Source organism: Manis javanica, chromosome 8 (assembly GCF_040802235.1).
Source record: "Manis javanica isolate MJ-LG chromosome 8, MJ_LKY, whole genome shotgun sequence".
In the NCBI taxonomy this organism is placed as follows: Eukaryota; Metazoa; Chordata; class Mammalia; order Pholidota; family Manidae; genus Manis; species Manis javanica.
Genome location: NC_133163.1, coordinates 54,874,871 through 54,896,317, shown reverse-complemented (window position 1 = coordinate 54,896,317; position 21,447 = coordinate 54,874,871). Strand labels below are relative to the sequence as shown.

Sequence of the window (21,447 nt, the reverse complement as noted above, 5' to 3'; positions counted from 1 at the left end):
GTGTATTTTTGTGTGTATGTATGTGTGTGTGTGCATGTGTATAATATATATGTATGTATGTATATCTCACATCTTGTTTATCCATTGGTGGATTTTAGTTTGTCTCCATGTCTAGCTGTTACAAATAATGTAACAGTGAACATGGGATTGCATATATCTTTTTGGTGTTGTGTTTCCATTTCCTTCAGATACATACCAAGAAGTGGAAGTGCTGGATCATATGGTAGCTCTATTTTCAGTTTTTAGAGGAACATCTATACCGTTTTCCATCATAGCTGCGCGAATTTATAATCCTACCGAGAGAACACCTTTTCTCCACATTCTCATCAATACTTGTTATTTCTTGTCTTTTATTTTATGATAGCCATTCTAATAGGCATGAAGAGATATCACTTTGTGGTTTTGATTTGCATTTACCTGTGGTTAGTGATGTTGAACATCTTTTCATTTGTCTGTTGGCCATCTGTATGTCTTCTTTGGAAAAAGTTCAGATCCCCTGCTGAGCTTCACCTAGATTGTTGGAGGGGATTTTGCAATTAACATGAATTATTTTTACATTTTGGATATTAACCCCTTATCAGATACATGATTTGCAAATATTTCCTTCTACTCAGTAGGTTGCCTTTCCATTTTTTGATGATTTCCTTTGCTACGCAGAAGCTTTTTGGTTATTTCATTTGAGTTCTCTTATTTTTTTGGTTAGTCTAACTAAAGGCTTGTCAATTTTTTCATCTTTTCAAAAAATCAACTCTTAGTTTTATTTATCTTTTCTATTGTCTTTCCAGTTTTCATTTATTTTTGCTCTAATCTTTATATTTCTTTCCATCTGTTAATTTTGGGATTGGTTTGTTTTTCTAGTTGCTTGTGGTGTAAAGTTGTTTATTTAAGATCTTTCTTTTTCAGTGCAGGCATTGTCACTATAAATTACCTCTTAGTACTGCTTTTGCTTTATGCTATTAGTTTTGGCATGTGTATCTCCAGAGAGGAAATATGGGGCAAAATACCTCTAAAACCAAAATCAGTCAAAGGGAGAAATGAAGTTTAAAACCCATTTATTGCTTACAAACTGTGGTCTTGGGTGCCATCTCTTTTCTGCTCAGCAGAAGCAAGTGAAACCTCCCCCCAACCTCTCAGATTCAGATAAGCCCTCGGTGGCCCAGGTAAAATTACCCATTGATATGGAGATGAACTACTTCTCTCCATCTCTTAGGAACACCTGTTGATACGGAGCTGCATCAAAGCCAGGCGAGAGATTCTAGAAATACTACAATTTTACCCACAGCATGTCATATTTTTGTTTTCAGCTGTCTCAGGGTATTTTCTAATTTCATTCATGATTTGTTTTCTGACTCATTGGTTGTTCCAGAGTGTGAAGTTTAATTTATACATATTTGTGAATTTCTGATATTCCATGTGCTATTGATTTCTAGTTTAATTACATTGTGGTGGGAATATATATTTGATATTATTAAGGTTTGCTTTGTGGCATAGCATGTGATCTGTCTCATAATGGTCCATGTGTGCTTGAGACGAATATGTATTCTATTGCTTTTCAGTGGAATGTTTTGTGTATGTCTTTTAAGTACTATTGGTCTATAGTGTTGTTTTAGTTATCTGTTCACTTATTGATCTGTTTATTGTTCTATCCATAGCTGAAATTAAAAATATCTGTTATTATTATGTTCTGTTTCTTCCTTCTGTTCTATTGGTGTTTGTTTCATATATTTGGATTATCTGATATTAGGTCTATATATATTTGTAGTTATATTTTCCTGGTAAATTCATCCTCTGATTATTATGTAATGTCCTTCTTTGCATATTGTTAACTTTTTTACTTAAAGTCTGTTTTGTCTGTTGTAAATATTGCTCCTCTATTACTTTGTTTTGGCTATGAGGTGCATGGTTATAATTTTCCATTCTTTCACCTTCAGCCTATGTGTTCTTACCTTTAAAGTAAGTTTGTTGTAAACAGCATAAGTTTAGTCTTGTTTTTTTAATCCATTCCATCATCTTAGGTCTTTTCCTTTGGGAATTAAATCAATTTATATTTAAAGTAATTACTTATAGGGAAGACCTTACTTATTGCCATTTTGATTGTCTTTTGCATCTTGTAGTTCTTTTGTCTATGTCCTTTTGCTGTTTTCCTTTGTGTTTCATCAATTTTTTGTTGTGATAAACTTTTATTGCTTTCTCTTGTGTGTATTTTCTTTGTGGTTAACATGGGGCTTATATAAAAAATATTATAGTTCTAAAAATCTACTTTAAACATAAAATGACAAGTTTAATCACAAACCAGTTCTGCACATTTCCCTTCCCCACCACACACACATTTTATGCTATTATTGTCATAAATTGTTCTTTGTTTTATTTGTTAACATATTTTATATGCTTTTCTATTATCTTTTAAATTCTATACCAGAATTCAAATTTCTATACCAGAATTCACATACCACTATTCCAGTATTATAATATTCTGTATTTGTCTATATATTTACCCTATCAGCAATCTCTGTACTTTCATAAGTGTCCTTTCTTTTTAAAATGAAACTCCCTTTAGCATTTTTTGTAAATAAGGTCTAGTGGTGATAACTCTGTGAATATCTTTATTTCTTCTTCATTATTAGAGGACAGTTTTATCACATATAGTATTCTTGGCTCTCTGTTTTTCTTCTTTCAGGAATCTGAATATATTATCTCATTGCCTTTTGACCTGCAATGTTTTATTGATTAATCCTCTGGTGGTCTTATTGGAAGCTCCCTTGAACACAAATGTATCACTTTTTCAAGTTGCTTTCTAAATTCTTTCTTTGTCTTTGATTTTTTTTAATGATTTGATTATAATGAATCTCATTTTGATTTTTGAGGGGATTCATCCTATTTTCTGTCTGCTGAGATTCTTGAATCTGGATACCCATTTCCTGCCACAGATTTGAGACCTTTCCAACCATTATTTCTTCAAATAATCTTTCTGCTCCTTTCTCTGTCTTTACTTTTTGGGGTCCAATAAAGTGTATATTGTATATAATATGTGTAATGTGTATATTGGTTCACTTACTGGTGTCCTACACATTCATTAGGTTTTCTTCACTATTCTTCATTCTTTATTCTTCTTGTTCTTCTGACTGAATAATTTCAAGTGACTTGTTTTTGCATTTTCTTATTCATTCTTCTGCTTGATCAAATCTGCTCTTAAACCCCTTTAAGGCAGTTATTATATTCTTGAGATCCAAAATTTCTCTTTGAGTCCTTTTATATTTTCTCTTTGTTGAAATTCTCATTTTGTTCATGAACTGTTTCCCTGAACTCTCTGAGCATCTTTATGATGATTGTTTCGAATTTTTTTTCAGGTAATTCATAGAACTCATTTCTTTAGATTGAGTTTCTAGAGATTTATTTTATTACTTTGATTGAGACATATTTTCAAAATTCCTTGTATTTCTCATAATTTTTGTTGTTATCTGTGCACTTGAAAGAACAGTCATCTCTGTAGACTTTATAGTTTGGATCTATACAAGAAAACATCTCTGTTGGCAGCCGCGCTCAGAAAATAGCGCCCAATGCAGGGCAGCCGGAAGGCCCCGAACTTCCTAATGACAAATCATCCCACACCACTAAACTACATGCTAATTGCGCCTTGGCATAAGGACCAATGAGACCCACCAAATTGTTATGCTAATAAGGCATATGGAGCCGCACCAACCAGGTCAGAGCATGAGAACTATATAAGCAAGCCTCTCCTTCCCCTCTGGGTCCTGCCCAACTCATTTGTTTCACAAAGAGCTGAAGAATAAAGCTTTCTGCAGAAGAATCCTGCTGTTGTTGCATGCTGTTCTTGCCGGCGAGGACGGGGCACGCGACAAGTGGTGCCGAAACCCGGGGACCAGAACATCACCGGCACAGGGAGGACCCTTCAGACATCTGGAGAGGATTCAGAACTGCAGGTCAGAAGAAAGCCCGGAGGGGTAAGTTCTGAGAGGCCCCTGCTTTTTAGGATGATGGTTGATGGTTCTCTGTAAATAAGGAGGCACCATGGGGAATGCACCGTCATTAGTCACGGCGCTGCAGACAGCTCTCAAAGAGCGAAACTTGAAGGTCTCCAGCAAAGTCTTAGGATCTTTTGTGAAGGAGATAGACCGTGTGGCCCCCTGGTTCATTTGTTCAGGGTCCCTCTCAATCCCGAGCTGGGACAAACTGGGGAAAGATCTTGATAGAGAGGAGGAGGAGGGTAGCCTGAGGGGAGGCACCAGGCCCCTCTGGAAACTGATTAGAGCTTGTCTGCAAGATGAGAGGTGTGAAAAGGTAATAAAAGAAGGTCAGAGAGCATTGACAGATATCCAAGAGAGCATGTCAGAAACGGAACGGGAAACAGAGAGTGCGCGCGGCCGAAAAAAGGCCACAAAAACGAAAGTAAAGAAACCCCAGAGTGAGGGAGAAAGCCCGCCTATGGCAAAAGTGAAAGAGCCCCAAGAAGCGAGTGACGATCGCCTCGGAGAAAATAGTAAATACCCCTGGAAAGAGTTGAGGGACCTCCAACTCTCCAATAGGGAATCTGAGGAGGAATTAACGTCCGCAGAGGAAGGGGAAGAAAATAAAACCGCAGAGTGCAGAAGTAAGGGAACCAGCAAAGTTGAAAAGCGGACCAAGGAAAAAATGAAAGCAGGGTGTCCCCCGACGCCCGTTGTCCCGCCACCTTACGTGAGTGGCGCACTCTCCTTTTGCCACCCAGATACTCTTCAGGCAATTAGACAAATGTTTCCTGTATTTGAGGATAACGGTGTACGCTCTCACCAACCCCTGAGTCATAAACAAGTTAAAGACTTAGCGGAATCCGTCCGAGCGTATGGGGTCAGTGCAACTATACCATAGCACAAGTTGAGAGATTAACAGAGACAGCCATGACACCTGCAGACTGGCAATATGTAACTAAGGCATGCCTTTCTAGTATGGGGCAATACATAGAATGGAAGGCATTGTGGCATGATATCAGTATGACCCAGGCACGCGCAAACGCGGCCGAAGGACAGCCTGCGTGGTCATATGATATGCTGACGGGCCAAGAACAGTGGGTAGCCAACCAGACCGCCTTCCCCTTACAGGTATACGCACAAATAAACACGTGCGCCGCCAAAGCATGGAAAGCCCTCACCAACAAAGGAGAAGTATCAGGCAATTTGACAAAAATTATTCAGGGGCCGAGCGAGCCATTTTCTGACTTTGTCACTCGTATGATGGAGGCCGCAGGCAGAATATTTGGAGATCAGGAACAAGCAATGCCCCTAGTGGAGCAATTAGTATTTGAACAATGTACCAAGGAATGCAGACAGGCGATAACACCCTGGAAACAAAAAGGGATACACGCCTGGTTGAAAGTCTGTAGAGAGATAGGAGGACCACTCACCAATGCGGGTCTAGCCGCAGCCATATTGCAGAGCCACAAACAAGCCAGGATCGCTAACAGAAATATAAAGTGCTTTCAATGCGGGAAATTAGGGCATATAAAGAGAGAATGCAAGAGCCCAGTTTCAGAGCAAACAACCCAAAAGACCCCTGGGTTGTGCCCTAAGTGTAAGAAAGGCAGGCATTGGGCCAATGAGTGCCGGTCTATTAAAGATATAGAAGGGAAACCCTTAGAACTGCCAAAAAACGCCCAGAGGGGCCCCCGTCACCAGGGCCCGCAAATATATGGGGCAACCAGCACGCAAGTGTCATTCGGGAACAACCAGGCCCCCCAAGGAGAGCCACTTCAGGTTCCGCGGGATTGGACATCCGTGCCACCACCAGAATAGTGTTGACTCCACAGATGGGAGTTCAGCCTATCCCTTCAGACTTTAAAGGCCCCCTACCACCAAATACCGTTGGGTTGCTCTTAGGGCGCTCTTCTGCTGCCTTGAAAGGCCTGACAGTCCATCCCGGAGTCATAGATCAAGATTATGAAGGACAGGTAAAAATCATGTGTTCGGCCCCTAGAGGAATCTACCCTATATCTCCGGGAGACCGCATAGCCCAGCTCTTAGTTTTACCTAGTCTCCACGCCAATTATCCTGCTACCAACACGGAGAGGGGAGAAAGGGGCTTCGGCTCCTCTGACTGGGATTCAGCCTTCATAGTATTAGATTTAGCAGACCGACCAAAATTAACTCTTCAAATAGAGGGAAAGAGCTTTGAGGGAATCCTAGACACTGGAGCAGATAAAAGTATTATCTCTGCAACCTGGTGGCCCTCCAAGTGGCCTGTAACCCAATCCTCACATTCATTACAAGGTTTAGGATATGAGTCAAGCCCTTCAATTAGTGCCAAACCATTGAAATGGCGAGCCCCTGAAGGACAAGAGGGTACAGTCACCCCTTATGTACTCCCTCTACCGGTCAATTTATGGGGGAGGGATGTCATGAGAGACTTAGGCCTCAAACTCATTAATGAATACTCCACCCCCGCCCAAGGCATGATGATGGACATGGGATACATCCCTGGCAAGGGGCTGGGGAAACACCAACAGGGACGCATAGAGCCCATCCTGCCCAAAGTAAAGAATGACCGTCACGGCCTGGGTTTTTCATAGGGGCCATTGAAGATGCCATGCCCATACCTTGGCTCACAGAGGAGGCCGTATGGGTTCCTCAGTGGCCCCTATCCTCTGAAAAATTAGAAGCAGCTCATTGCTTAGTGCAAGAGCAGCTCCAAGTGGGACACCTAGAACCCTCTGTGTCCCCATGGAACACACCCATATTTGTAATCAGGAAAAAGTCAGGATCATGGAGGTTGCTTCATGATCTGAGAGCAGTAAATGCTCAAATGAGAATGCTTGGACCCATACAACGGGGACTGCCACTCCTCTCTGCCTTACCCAAAGAATGGAAAGTGCTCATAATAGATATTAAAGATTGTTTCTTTTCTATACCTCTAAGCTCCAAGGACAGGGAAAGATTTGCTTTTACTTTGCCAGCTATTAACCATGAACAACCCAATGCCAGATTTCAGTGGAAGGTCCTCCCTCAAGGAATGGCAAATAGCCCCACCATATGTCAACTGTATGTTCAGCGGGCGCTAGACCCAATTCGTAAGACCTATCCCACGCTAAAGATCATCCATTACATGGATGACATCCTTCTTTGCTCCCCACAACCAGCGGAAATAGAAGAAGCATATATAGATCTCACTAGATCCCTAGAAAATTGGAGACTCAATATAGCAAGCGAGAAGGTCCAAAAATCTAGTGTTAGCAAATTCCTAGGAGCAACCATTTACACAGATGTAATTTGCCCCCAAAAGCTTGAGATAAGACATAATCAGTTGCGAAATTTGAATGACTTCCAAAAACTCCTAGGGGATATTAATTGGTTGCAGCCATACTTAAAGATACCCACCACTGAGTTGACACCACTATTTAAAACCCTAGAAGGAGACCCACAACTAACGTCACCGCGCTCCCTCACACCTGAGGCATTACAAGCCATTCGCAAAGTAGAACAGGCTTTGATGACAGCACAATTAAATAGAGTGCAATCGAATGAACCCTTTGAGTTGTGTGTCCTTCCCACCCCAGAGCTGCCAACAGCAGTCTTATGGCAGCACGGCCCACTGATCTGGATTCATCCCCAAGCCTCTCAGGCTAGGACAATAGAGTACTATCCGGCAGCCGTGGCCAAACTTGCTTTGAGAGGAGTAAAATCCTCCATGACACATTTCGGAGAGGCTCCAGCTAAAATTATAACCCCTTACAGCGTAGAACAGATACAAGTATTATGTGCTATGAACGATGATTGGGCCATACTTGCTTACAGTTTCTCAGGAACCTTTGATAATCATTTCCCTAAACATCCCCTCATCAACTTCGCCAAAAATCATCTCCTAGTATTCCCTCGGGTCACTAGCCTAACCCCGCTGCCTCATGGAAAAACAGTTTACACGGACGGGTCTAAGACAGGCACAGGTGCCTATGTCCATGATGGCAAAGTTGTGACAAAAGGCTACACGCCTGACACTCCACAAATAGTGGAATGTTGCATAGTCTTAGAGGTCCTACAAATCTTTCCTGAACCTTTAAATATTGTGTCTGACTCCTGTTATGTAGTTAATGCAGTCAAATCTCTAGAAGTGGCCGGGCTAATCAAAGCGTCCAGCCCAGTAGCCACTTTGTTCAAACAGATACAATCAGCACTACTTCATAGACAATCTCCTTTGTATATAACTCATATCAGAGCACATTCAGGCCTTCCCAGGCCTATGACCCAAGGCAACCACTTGGCAGACCTCGCAACCAGAAATATAGCTTTTCCCCTGCTAGACCCTATCACCACAGCTTCAAAATTCCACACACAATTTCATGTCACTGCCGAAACGCTGCGCAAGCGGTTTAGCATAACCAGGGCCGAAGCTAGGAACATTGTCCTTAGCTGCCAACATTGCTGCAGCTTCCTTCCCGCACCTCATGTTGGGATCAACCCCAGAGGTATTAGGCCTTTACAAGTCTGGCAAATGGATGTGACACATTTTTCACCTTTTGGGAAACTTAAATACGTACACGTATCCGTGGATACTTGTTCAGGAGTCATCTTTGCCTCCCCACTGTCAGGAGAGAAAGCTTCCCATGTCATCCAGCACTGCCTTGAGGCTTGGAGCTCATGGGGGTTACCACAGATTCTGAAAACAGATAATGGCCCAGCCTATACCTCTACAAAATTTGCTCAATTTTGTCAACGTATGGGGATCAAACACATCACTGGCCTTCCCTACAACCCACAGGGTCAAGGGATTGTGGAACGCGCGAACCGCACGCTCAAATCCTATTTACTTAAACAAAAAGGGGGAATTGAGGATATACCCCCCACACCAAAAACTGCCACAGCCCTAGTACTTTTCACTATAAATTTTTTGAATCTGGATGCTCAAGGCCATACAGCAGCGGATCGCCATAATCAGTGGCCAAAAGACCCACAAGAACTAGTAAAATGGAAGGACGTGTTATCTAACCAATGGAAGGGCCCGGATCCAATCATAATCAGATCCAGGGGAGCTGTGTGTGTTTTCCCCCAGGGTGAAGAAAATCCCTTCTGGATCCCGGAGCGCCTAACGAGGAAAGTCCTAAACAAAGGAGATGACTTCGCTGTACCTCCTGACCCTGCTCCTGATGCTGGAGACCCCGACTCAGGGAGTATTGAGATGGGGAATCCTGTCTGCCTTTCCTAAGCCTATGCCTGTCCGTTTCAATGCAGCCGTTTTTCCCCGCTTTTTCACCACCAACTCTAGTATGAACTTGCCCTACCTAGAAAAGGACACCCTAACAGCCCCGTTGGGAGAAAACTGATCCTTCGTAACTAATGGGTCATTATGCTTCACCACTCAGAATCTAGCTGGCTGTATCTCCCTGAAACGGAGGAAATACGGATGGTTCAGTGACATAATTCTAGAGGCCAGTGGCCTCCCCATTATGTCAGCTAAATTTGAAGGGCCTAATAAGGAAGGGAGCCCGCCCTATAAGAACATGACTATCCACCAGATGGTTCTCTGGATCAATGGCACATTTGTACACTCTCCCAGGAACAATTCCACCGACAGGCCTCGTCAACCCAAATATGCCTCCCATTGTGTGGGCGACTATGAGGGAGAGCTGTGGCCCTGGACTGACTGTCAGTCAACTGTAGTAACGTGGGCAACTGAGAGGCAGGAGTTTACCATCTCCCCAGATATGGAGGGACGGCCAGCCAATGAGGCTTGGTGGCCAGTAAAGGTGCTCGAAGGCGAGTTTCGTCAGCAGCTGAGCATGAACCCCTTCCATAAATGGATGCTGTGTGGAGTCAATGGCTCGTGTACCGACCTCTCCCCCTTTTCCGCCCTCCAGGGTGGGGGAATCGGTGTAAAAAATATCACCTTTTGGTGCGAGAACAACCACACGCACGCACACTGGAACATGACCATGACCCATAACAACGAGAACTACACGTGTTCAGCAAAATCAGGTCCAGAGTCACCTAATTCCCTTTTTCCACCTTCTCCAGTATGCGTATACCCCCCATTTCTGTTTATCTTATCCAATAGTAGCTTTGACTCCTGCTCCAATGAAACCTGCTTTCTGTCTCAGTGTTGGGATGCGCGTAACTTTACCAATGCTTTGGTAGTCCGCATCCCCCGTTGGGTCCCTGTTCCCGTAGACGCCCCTAACACCATGACTCTGTTTCGAGAAAGGCGCGATTTCGGCGTTACAGCCACCATAGTGCTCCTGATCTCCGCGACCGCGGTCGCAGCCACCGCCGCTGGTATAGCTTTAGACACCTCCATCAAATCGGCTACAGAGCTCAATAACCTTGCAGCCTCAGTAGCTTCTGCCCTGGACCAACAGTCCACACTTGATGGCAAACTGAAAGGAGGAATAATGATCCTCAATCAACGCATAGATCTCGTGGAGGAACAAATGGAGGTGCTCTGGCAAATGGCCCAATTGGGATGTGAGCGGAAATATCGTGCCCTCTGCATCACTAGCATTCAATATGAAAATTTTACACGGGCAGCTAATCTGTCACGAGACCTGTCCCAGTATCTTTCAGGAAACTGGTCCCAAGACTTCGATGGGACACTAGAAGAGCTGCGGCAAGAAATTATCCACATCAACTCCACCCGTCTAGATATCTCCGTAGCGGAAGGACTCTCTTCCTGGTTCCTCAGAGCTCTCTCCCATGTCAAGGAGTGGGCGGGCATGGCTGGGATGGGCGTGTTCCTGCTTGGAGGTCTCATGCTCTTACTCTGGTTGTTATGCAGACTCCGCAACCAACATAAGCAGGACAAGGTGATCCTTGCTCAAGCCCTAATGGCGATAGACGTTGGCGCCTCTCCCCAAGTGTGGCTCAACATGCTTAAGAAGGAAGCTCGGCTTTAGCTTGAGGTAGCTCTTGCACCCTGAGCCCATGTGGCACTGCACCAGGCCCGAGTACCTCATTGCTTAATCACAGCTTTCTCTAAGAAGCTCATGGTGCAAGAGGGTTGAGAAAAAAGGTCCAAACCCTTTGTACCAAGCGGTCCCAACGCCAGCCAGAGGATGCGAGGCAAAGCACTGCAAGAGGTCTTGGACCCCTCTGAGAGGCATGCCTGACTGCATAGGGGTAGATGCCCAGAACCCCTCTCTAAAAAGGGGGCATCAGGAAGTATGATGGAGGTCAGGCCTCTGTCTCCGCCTCTGCTGGCAAGTTCCGCCTTGAGCTTCTGTTAGACAAAAAAGGGGGAGATGTTGGCAGCCGCGCTCAGAAAATAGCGCCCAATGCAGGGCAGCCGGAAGGCCCCGAACTTCCTAATGACAAATCATCCCACACCACTAAACTACATGCTAATTGCGCCTTGGCATAAGGACCAATGAGACCCACCAAATTGTTATGCTAATAAGGCATATGGAGCCGCACCAACCAGGTCAGAGCATGAGAACTATATAAGCAAGCCTCTCCTTCCCCTCTGGGTCCTGCCCAACTCATTTGTTTCACAAAGAGCTGAAGAATAAAGCTTTCTGCAGAAGAATCCTGCTGTTGTTGCGTGCTATTCTTGCCGGCGAGGACGGGGCACGCGACACATCTCTGATAATCAGTGTCCTAGAGATTCTGAGGGCTTCTCATACCTTTTATGTGGATGTGTCTTCTTCTCCACACATGTGCATATAAATTTCCAACTATGGATGTTTTAACAGTTATGCTTTTCAGAAGCTTGTATCCTTTTGCTCTCTCTGGTGTCATTTGTGGTACTCCTAATTTTGTGGAGCAGGAAGAGACCATAGTGAAGTAGCCCATCTCTCTTTTCTTCTCAGGGGCCCCCAGGCATCTAGAGTATGCTGAATGCCATCAGCACTACTGTCAAAAATGAGACAAAACCATCCTTCAGACAATCCCCTGAAAAGCCAGAATATTAGATATATACTCTAGCTCTCTCTCTTTCTAAGAAGCCAGCAGCTGGGGATTTTCTCCTGACCACTTCATGCTGTGCCAGGGAAAAGGAGCTCTGACAGGTGTTTACATACTAGTCCAAAGTAACCTTTGTTCTTAGTGACCCCTAATTTGTCACTCTCCCCTTTCAGCTGTTAGATTTAAGTAAGAAAGAAAACAGTCCTTTAGGTAGTCCCTCTCAAAACCAGAATACTGGGCACACACTTCAATTCCTGTCCTACCCTGATGTAGAACCAACTGAGCTAGTTGGTCTTTGCTGTACCATGAGTCCTCTGGGGCAGGAACAAACCACAAGCAAGCCCCTCTCTTTTGTATTCTCCATAGCTCCTAAGCATCTAAAATATGCTAGTTCCATTACAGCTTAGATGGTACCCAACCAGTTAAGAAAGAAGTTTCCCTTGCAATCCACATGCCCCAACTTTTACTCTCCTCAGGGAGGAGCCTGGAATTTTTGTTTTTGTTTTCTGATTGCTCTGTGCTGTGCCAGTGGAAGGCCAGATGGCAGTTGAATACTTTTCATTCCAAACCATCACTTTTATTCTCAGCTGTCCCTAGATTCAGGCAAAACACAAACCTATCCTTCTGGTAGCCGCCTGAAGTTAGATTGTGATGCAGTCTTCTCTCTTTGTCTCAGGGAAAGCTGAGAGTTGGGATTTTGTTTTCCACTGCACTGTACTCTTCTTGGGGATATGGGGTTTGTAGAGTGGGTGCCACAAATTTACAGCTTCAATGCAGCTGGTTTTACACTTACCTGAGATGTAGGAGCCTCTTAATTAGTTTCTGGATTTCTCATGAGGGGAGTTGGTCTGTCTTTTATTAACTTTAAATCTTAGTGGGAGAGAAACTCTGGGGCTCCCTCTTCTACCATCTTGATGATACCTCTCCTCCCAAAGTCACTATTTTTGAACTAAGAATGCACTTACTAACTTCTCTCACCTCTATAAAATTTCATTTTAATACCTTTTAAAACATTTATGTTACTTTGCATGGTAATGATTTAATGTTTACAATCCTTATAGATTAGAATTTTCTGAGGGAAGCACTGATATCTTTCTTCAACTTTGTGTTATTTTATTGGCTAAAAGCTCATTAAATAATTCTTAAATGAATAAATAAATGAATGGATCATGTATTCCTTTCAACTTACTGCTCTACACAGATAAAACAAAAGAATCTATGTTCCCAAGCTTTAACAATAAGATCTCCAACCATCTTTTCCACGTGCTTATATGTATAGCTATCATTAGATCCCAATTGTTATTATATTTTTAATTTCAAATCCCAGTTGTTCATTGTAGTAGGTAGACAGTCAATTTCTGTACATTACCCTTTTATTCTGCAAACTTGCTATAATTTCTTTTTAGTTCCAGGAGACTTTCTGTGGATTCTTTGGGATTTTCTAAAGACAGTCATCATATCTGAGAACAAAGATAGTGTTATTTCTTCCTTCCCAATTGGTATACCTTATATTTCATTTAAAAAAGTATTTCAATAGCTAGGACTTCTGGTACAATTTTATATAGCAATGATGAGACAGGCCTTGCCTTGTTCCTTATATTAGCGGGGAAGCATGCGACTTTTCACCACTAAGTGAAATGCTGGCTGTAGGTTTCTTGTAGATGTTCTTTATTTTGAGGAAGTTTCTGTGCCTATTTCGGTAGGATTTTTAAATCATAAATGGTTTTTGGACCTTGTCAAAAGCTTCTGTTGCATAAATTATGATCAGATGATGGCTTTTTCTTTAATCTGTTTATGTGGTGGAGTACATTGATTTTTTTAATGTTGAATCAGCCTTGCATACCTGGAATAAACCCCACTATATGCTTTTTATATAGTCTTAGATTTGCCTTGGTAATATTTCACTGAGAACTTTTATATTTCAACATTGCATTTAGATCACTCACTGCTTTGCTACATCCCAAAAATTTTGATAAATTATATGTTAATTTTTAAGTTTAAAATGCTTTTAAGTTTCTCTCGGGACTTGTCTTTGACCCATGTTATTTAGAAGTGTGCCATTTAACCTCCAAACATTTGGTATTTTTGTTATCTTTTTCTTAGTGATTTCTGATTTAGTATTTGTGGTCTGAGAGCATACTGTGCATGATTTCTATTATTTTAAAAGTTTTCAGGTGGGTTTTATGACCCCAATGTGGTCTGCCTAGCTGAAAGAAGAATGTGTTTTGTGATTCTTGAATGCTGTTCTATAAATCGAGTAGACTGATGGTGCTTCTCACATCAAATATATACTTACTAATTCCCTGATTGCTTGATCTATCAGTTACTGAAAGAGGAGTATTTAAGTCACTAACTGTAATACTGGATTTAACTATTCCTCCTTATAATTTTATCTTTTTAATATATTTTTTCCTCACATATTTTGATGCTTTGTTGCTAGGTCATTAAATGGTGTGGATTGTTGCAAGTTCTTGAAGAACTGATCTGTTTATCATTATGCAGTCTACCCTGTTTGTCTGTAATAATTTTTTTGTTCTGGAGCCTGGTTTGTCTGAAATTATTGTAGCTACCTGTGGGTAAAATTGAAGTATTTCCAGAATATCTCGCCTGGCTTTGGTACATCTGCATGTCAACAGGCATTCAGAGGTGGAGAGAAGTATGGCTTTAGTGCATTTGCATCTTTTCTGATGGGTGGAGAAGTTCATCTCCATATCAATGGGTGATTACCTGGGCAACAAAGGGCTTATCTGGACCTGAGAGTGGGGGGGCGGGCTGGTGTGGTTGCTGCTGGAGCAGAGAAGAAAGACAGACTGGAACTGCAGTTTGTCAGCAATGAATGGGTTTTAAACTTTATTTCTCCCTTTGACTGATTTTGGTTTTTAGAGGTATTTTGCCCCGGGATTTCCTTTCCCTGGACTTACAATTGGTGGTAGTCAACAGATTCCTCTGAACCTGAAATATGTTATAATGGGTGCGACCTTTGGGAGGGCTGCCCCAATGAATGATGGGCAGAAGCGGCGCTCGCAACTAGGGACATGTGTCTACACTTGTGTGGTCATGGAGGTGCCACCACCTCTGCTGGCTACGCTGACCCCGGCCCATGGCCCAAGCCTAAGGCTACTGCTTCTGCCACTGCTGCTGCTCTTGCTGCCGGCCGTAGCCTGGCCACAACCATGGGAAGGAGCAGAGGTCCAGGTCACCTTGAAGCAACTGGCTGCTGTGTACCATGCCTTGCTGGTTACAGAGCCCATCACTGGGACAGCTCTGACCAAGGTAATAACCTCCTATCCCATCATGGGGTGGGTGCGGGACTGGACCCAAAAGCCACAGATTGGCATGGCACAGACACCTCAAAAGACAATGTGGGCCCATCAGTGTGGCTTGTATTTCACCTCTGAAGAAGTCAGCCCAGCCTGGAAGGAGTGTCCTGCACATTGTGCAGATCAGCAAACCACCAAGAGGGGCCTAGAGCATCTCTCTGCAGCCTATGGTTGGTTGCCGGTTACTGAGAGTGATTGAGGTACCCACTTTATTGGATGTGTGTTGCAAGGATGGGTGCAGCAATTAGGAGTAAAATGGACATGGCCCTGGACATTTCAACACATGGATCGGTGATGGCTGGCTCTTCTGGCCCCTTGGGGAAAAGGCCTGGAAGCTGGCCTTCTGGGTATTCCTGTAATAACAGCAAATTGGTCCCCGACAATCATGGTTATTTGCTTCTACGGTCTTTGTGTCCTGGATGCGCCCACTGGCTGAAGCTGCCACATGATGGCTGGAATGGATGAGATTTGGACTTAATCTGCACGGGACTTGGAACCTAGCTGAAATCTCTGGCTTGAGAATTATGATTGTGTTGCTGTTGTCAAGAAAATAATGTTTAAATAGAGGCTTGACTTTGTCTAATGTTTGGTAAAAGTTTTGTGAGCAACTTAAAATGATTGTTAGGAATGAGAAATGTATTTTGTGCTTAGTGAGAGATTGTGCTGTAAAGTGTAGAAATGTATTTTGTGCTTAGTGAGAGATTGTGCTGTAAAGTGTAGAAATGTATTTTGTGCTTAGTGAGAGATTGTGCTGTAAAGTACATTTACTTAATCTGTATAGGCTGAATCCTCTGGCCTGAGGATTATCAAGATTTTATTGCTGTTGCTATTGCATGTTACTAGATTGGTCAGAAAAGGGGGATCGAGTAAATTGTAAGGTGAGATTTCTGGAGGGGTGGACTGTGGATAAAATTGAAGTATTTCCAGAAAATCTTGCCTGGCTTTGGTACATCTGCATATCAACAGGCATTCAGAGGTGGAAAGAAGTATGGCTTTAGTGCATTTGCATCTTTCCTAAAGGGTGGAGAAGCTCATCTCCATATCAGTGGGTGATTACCTGGGCAACAGAGGGCTTATCAGTACCTGAGAGGGGAGGGGGAGGGCTGGTGTGGTTGCTGCTGGAGCAGAGAAGAAAGATGGCCTGGGACTGCAGTTTGTGAGCAATAAACAGGTTTTAAACTTTATTTCTCCCTTTGACTGATTTTGGTTTTTAGAGGTATTTTGCCCCAGGATTTCCTTTCCCCAGACTTACACTACCTCAGCTTTCTTTTGGTAGTGTTAACATGATATGTCTCTCCTCATCCCTTTACTTTTGAACAATATGTGTCTTTACAGTAAAAATGGGTTTCTTATAGACCCAATATTTATATTGGCTATATATTTAAATACACAAACACATTCAAATTTAAACTGATTATTGACATTGTTTAAGATATAACTTTGTAACTTTTCTATGTACTGAAATTATTCCTGATTCTTTTCCCCTGTTTTTCAGACTTGGCTGGCTTTTATGAAGCATTTGTGTGATTCTACTTTACCTCCACTTAGGTTACCAATTATATTTCTTTTAAAGAATTTTTAGTGTTCCATATAGATTTTGTAATGTCCATTTGCATCCAAACTAAGTCCAGACTCAGATAACACTTTACAACTTTATACATGGGATGAGTACCTTCTACAGGTAATTCCCAGTTTCTCCCCCCCATCCTTTATAAAATGGGTATCATTCCTTTCACCCATTCATATTCTGTAATCACCTACTATGTCATCATTTATCATTATTTTGAGCAGTTATCTATTCAATCAATTTAAAAAACATAAAATAATTTTATCACTTATTTCTTGTCTGGTACTTTTCTTTATGTAGACCTGAGTTTCTGACGTATCATTCTCCTTCTCCATGAAAAACTTTCTTTGATGTTTTTTCAGAGAAGATCTTGTTTTTTCTTTGTAAAAGTTTTCATTTCATCTTCACTTTTGAAGTAAAATTTTGAAAAGCTCTAGATTGATGATTTTTGTTTTTCCCTTTAACAGTTTAAATATTTCATACTCCTCTCTATTTGCTTGCATTGGAATTCCTATCCTTTTCCTCCCTTCCCCTTCCACAGCATCCAGGATTTTCTCTTTGTCTTTGTTTTTTGCAGTTTGAGTATGACATGCCTAGGTGTCTGTCTGTTTGTTTGTTTATCATGTTTATCCTGCTTAGATTCCTAGAACCAACAGGATATGTGTGTGTGTGTGTGTGTGTGTGTGTGTGTGTGTGTGTGTGTGTGTGTGAGAGAGAGAGAGAGAGAGAGAGAGAGAGAGAGAGAGAGAAGAGGGAGAGAAGGGGAGAAGGGGAGGGAAAGAGAGAGGAAGAGAGGGGGATGGAGGGAGGGAAAGAGGGAAGGGAATCGAGGAGGGGAGAAAGATTTATTTTAAGAAATTGACTTATGTGCTCTGGGGGCAAGTACAAAATCTTTAGTGCTGGCAGGCAGCAATAAGGGATCCTGACAGCAGATACATTTGAGTATAAAGGCAGTCTGATGTGAGGATCCCTTCTTGCTCAGGGTAGGTTAGTCTTTGTGTTATTAAGGCCTTCTACTGATTAGATGAACTCATCTGCATTATGGAGTGTAATCTGCTTTACTCAAAGGCTACCTATTTAAATGTTAATCACATCCACAAAAGACCTTCACAGAAACATCCAGAATAAAGTTTGACCAAATATTTAGGCACAGTTGCCCAGTAAAGTTCACACATAAAATTGTGAACTAGTGTCATTAATTTTGGGAAATTCATGGTCATTTTCACTTCAAATTATTCTTCTGTTCTCATATCTCTTTTTTCTTCTGCTGTTCAACAGTGTACATGTTTCACCTTTTGGAATTGTCTCACAGTTTCTGGATATTTTGTTCTGATTCCCCATTGCCCATCCTTTTTTCTCTCTGCTTTCAAGTTTGGAAAGTTCCTATCCATGTGTCTTCAAGCCCACTGATTCCTTCTAGTGTACAATCTAACTAATGAGCCCATCAAAGGCATTGTAGTATTTCTATTACATTTAAAAAATTTCTAGCACTTTTTTTTTATTCTTTAAGAGTTTCCATCTCTCTGCTTACATTATCCACCTATCTTTGCAAGTTGTCTACTTGTTCAGTTAGTGCCCTTAACATATTAATCATAGCTATTTTATATTCCTGGTCTGATAACTCTAAAATCAACATTATAGCTGAGTCTGATTCTGGTGCTTGCTTTGTCTCTTCAGACTGAATTTACCTTGCCTGTAACATGTCTTTATTTTTTTCAAAATTGGATATGATATATTGACTAGTAGGAACTGAGTTAAATAGATCTTTAGTGTGAAGTTTAATGCTAAGTGGGCCAGAAGTGATTTTTTGTGTGTGATGTAGAGTTAGTTGCCAGATATTTCAGATTCCTCTAGAATCTGTTTTTTTTTTCTCTGAAAGAACTTTGGTTTTTTTTTTCTATAATCTTAAATAGATTCTGATTCTTCATTTCCTTCAGCTATAGTCCCCTGTTACACTGGAGCCCCACTGATGTGGTCGGGTGTGGGAGAGAGGGACACTTCTTTAATATTATGATTTAATCTCAATCTTTTCATGTTCCTGTGTCCCTCAGCTATGATCTTCACAAGTTGTCTCAGTTTCCTTGCTATCTCCTTAGGTTAAGCCAAAAGGCTAGAGGATGCAGGAGATAGGTAATTTGCCTTTCCCCACTGCAGTTAAGGATTTAGTGTTTTCCCTGGTTGGGTAGGCTGTTTTTACAGAGAATGTTCTTTTTTGGTTTCAAAATGGGAACTTTTCCTTTGCCCTGTCAGATACATGAAAGTTTTACTCAATTCTTCACCATAGGAGCCTGGGAGAGTGCCTGGAGCTAAAACTCAGAAAAATGTGGAGGACCACCCTAAGGCTGTTGCCCCTGAGAATTTCGCCCTCTCACAGTAATCTACACTCCATCTCCAGCATTTTGTCAATTACCATTTGTAGTAACAAATTTGCTAGTTACAAATCTAGTAATGTAGAAACATTCCTAGGACTGCCATAAAAATTACCATGAATGGTAGCTTAAATAGAAGAAATATATTCTCTCACAATCTAGGAGACCAGAAGTCTACAGTCAAGGTATCAGCTGGTTGGTTCCTTTTAGAGGCTCTGAGCGAGAATCCAGTCCATGTGTCTCTCCTAGATTTTGATGGCTGACTCCAGGCTTCGGCATTCCTGGGCTTTAGCTGCATCACCAGAATCTCTGCCTTTGAATTCACATGGCTTTTCCTATGTTTCTCCTTATAAAGATATCAGTCCTTAGATTTAGGGCCCAAGTTATCCCACTATGACCTCATCATAAGTAGATTATATCTGCAGAGACCCTATTTCTAAATGAAATCACAGGTAATAGGGATTAGGACTTAGACACATCTTTTAGGGAGACTCAGTTCAACCCTCACCATTTAAGTTGTCCTAGTATTTATGGCACCAGCGATTGCTACTCCCAATAAGTTTGATCTTGGCTGTGCTTCTCTGTATTGTCTCCCCAGAATTTAGAGCACCAGTTTGCCCTATGACCATGGTTATCTTACATGTACAAGAAAAGTCATTGATTTCAGTTACTTTTCAGCTTTTTTTAATTCAGTGTTTGCATATATTGCAAATGATCACCACAATAAGTCTAGTTAAAATCCATCACCATACCTAGTTACAGAATTTTTTTCTTGTGATAAGGACTTTTACTATTTTCTCTCTTAGAGACTTTCAAATATGCAAGACAGTATTATCAAATATAGTCACAATGTTGTACATGACCACACACTCCACACCCCCTGCCTCTGGCATCTGCCAGTGTGTTCTCTGTATCTGAGTTTGTTTTTTTTGTTTTTTTAGATTCTACATATAAGTGAGATTATACAGTATTTATGCTTCTCTGTCTGACTTATTTCATTTAGTATAATGCCCTCAAGATCCATCCATGTTGTTGCAAAAGGCAAGAATTTCATTCTTTTGTTTGGCTGAAAAATATTCCATTGTGTGTGTGTGTGTGTGTGTGTGTGTGTGTGTGTGTGTGTGTGTAAAACTTTCTTTATCCATTCACCTGTCAGTGGCTACTTAGGTTGTTTCTATATCTTGGATATTGTTAATAATCCCACAATGTACATGGTGGTGCAGATATCTTTTCCAGTCAGTATTTTCATTTTCTATGGATAAATGCTCAGAAGTAGAACTGCTGGATCATACAGTAGGTCTCTTTTTAACTTTCTGAGGAACTTCCATACTGTTTTCTATATTGCTGCACTTCTTTACATTCCCACCGACAGTGCAGGAAGATTCCCTTTTCCTCACATCCTCACCGACACTTGTTATTTCTTGTTTTTTGATAACAGCCATTCTGAGTGGTGTAAGATGATATTCATTGTGGTTTTGATTTGCACTTCCTGATAATTAGTGATGTCAAGCATATTTTCATGTGCTCTCAGCCATCTGTATATCTCCTTTGAAAAACATCTACTTAGATCTTCTGCCCATTTTTTAACTGGATTGTTTGTTTGCTATTGAGTTGTATGAGTTCTTTATTTTTATTTTGGATATTAACCCCTTATTATATATGTGCTTTGAAAATATTTTACCCCATTCAGTAGGTTGCTTTACATTTTATTGATGACTTTCTTTGCTGTACAGAAGCTTTTTAGTTTGATGTAGTCCCACTTGTTTATTTTTTATTTTATTGCCTTTGCTCTTGGTGTCAGTCCAAAAACTCAGTGCTAAGACTGACTTCAAGGACCTTACCACCTATGCTTTCTCTAGGAATTTTATAGTTTCATGTCTTACATTCAAGTCTTTAATCCATTTTGATTTAATTGTAATATGGAAATGACTATTTCTAAGCTCCTTACATATTAGAACTGAAATCAGAGTTTGTATCACCTCAGTAGCTAATCCATATTAAAGACTCACCAGTAATTGTTGAATGGATAGAAAATGAATGAATGTATGTATAAATGATCTATTCTTTTTGACTTATGATACTATATACCTTTTTAAAAACCAACAGTAAGATCTCAAACCCTCTTCTCCCCCTTCTTAAATTCTTAGTTATTATTAGAACCTAATTGAACTACTCAAATTATTCCCCACAGAATACTTAAATGTTCACATTTATCAACTTTTTCTCTGAAAAATTATGATTGATTAATGACACATATTTTTTAGTGATTTTTCTTTCTCTTTTGTACCTCTTCTTCATCTTCTCTTGTTTTTTTC

General features: G+C 41.3%; 1 protein-coding gene across 1 annotated transcript; it reads left to right on the top strand.

The window, feature by feature from the left end:
* Positions 1-3,532: 3,532 nt before the first annotated feature.
* LOC140843088 (endogenous retrovirus group K member 7 Env polyprotein-like) lies at positions 3,533-11,499 on the top strand. Its single transcript, XM_073211301.1, has 2 exons — positions 3,533-3,962; positions 9,034-11,499. Exon 2 carries the CDS (start codon positions 9,428-9,430, stop codon positions 10,868-10,870), a length of 1,443 nt encoding a protein of 480 aa, XP_073067402.1. The 5' UTR covers positions 3,533-3,962; positions 9,034-9,427; the 3' UTR covers positions 10,871-11,499.
* Positions 11,500-21,447: the final 9,948 nt, after the last annotated feature.

Bases quoted from the DNA above. Each gene is read 5' to 3' on its own strand.
- LOC140843088 (XM_073211301.1), top strand. From the start codon at position 9,428: ATGTCAGCTAAATTTGAAGGGCCTAATAAGGAAGGGAGCCCGCCCTAT.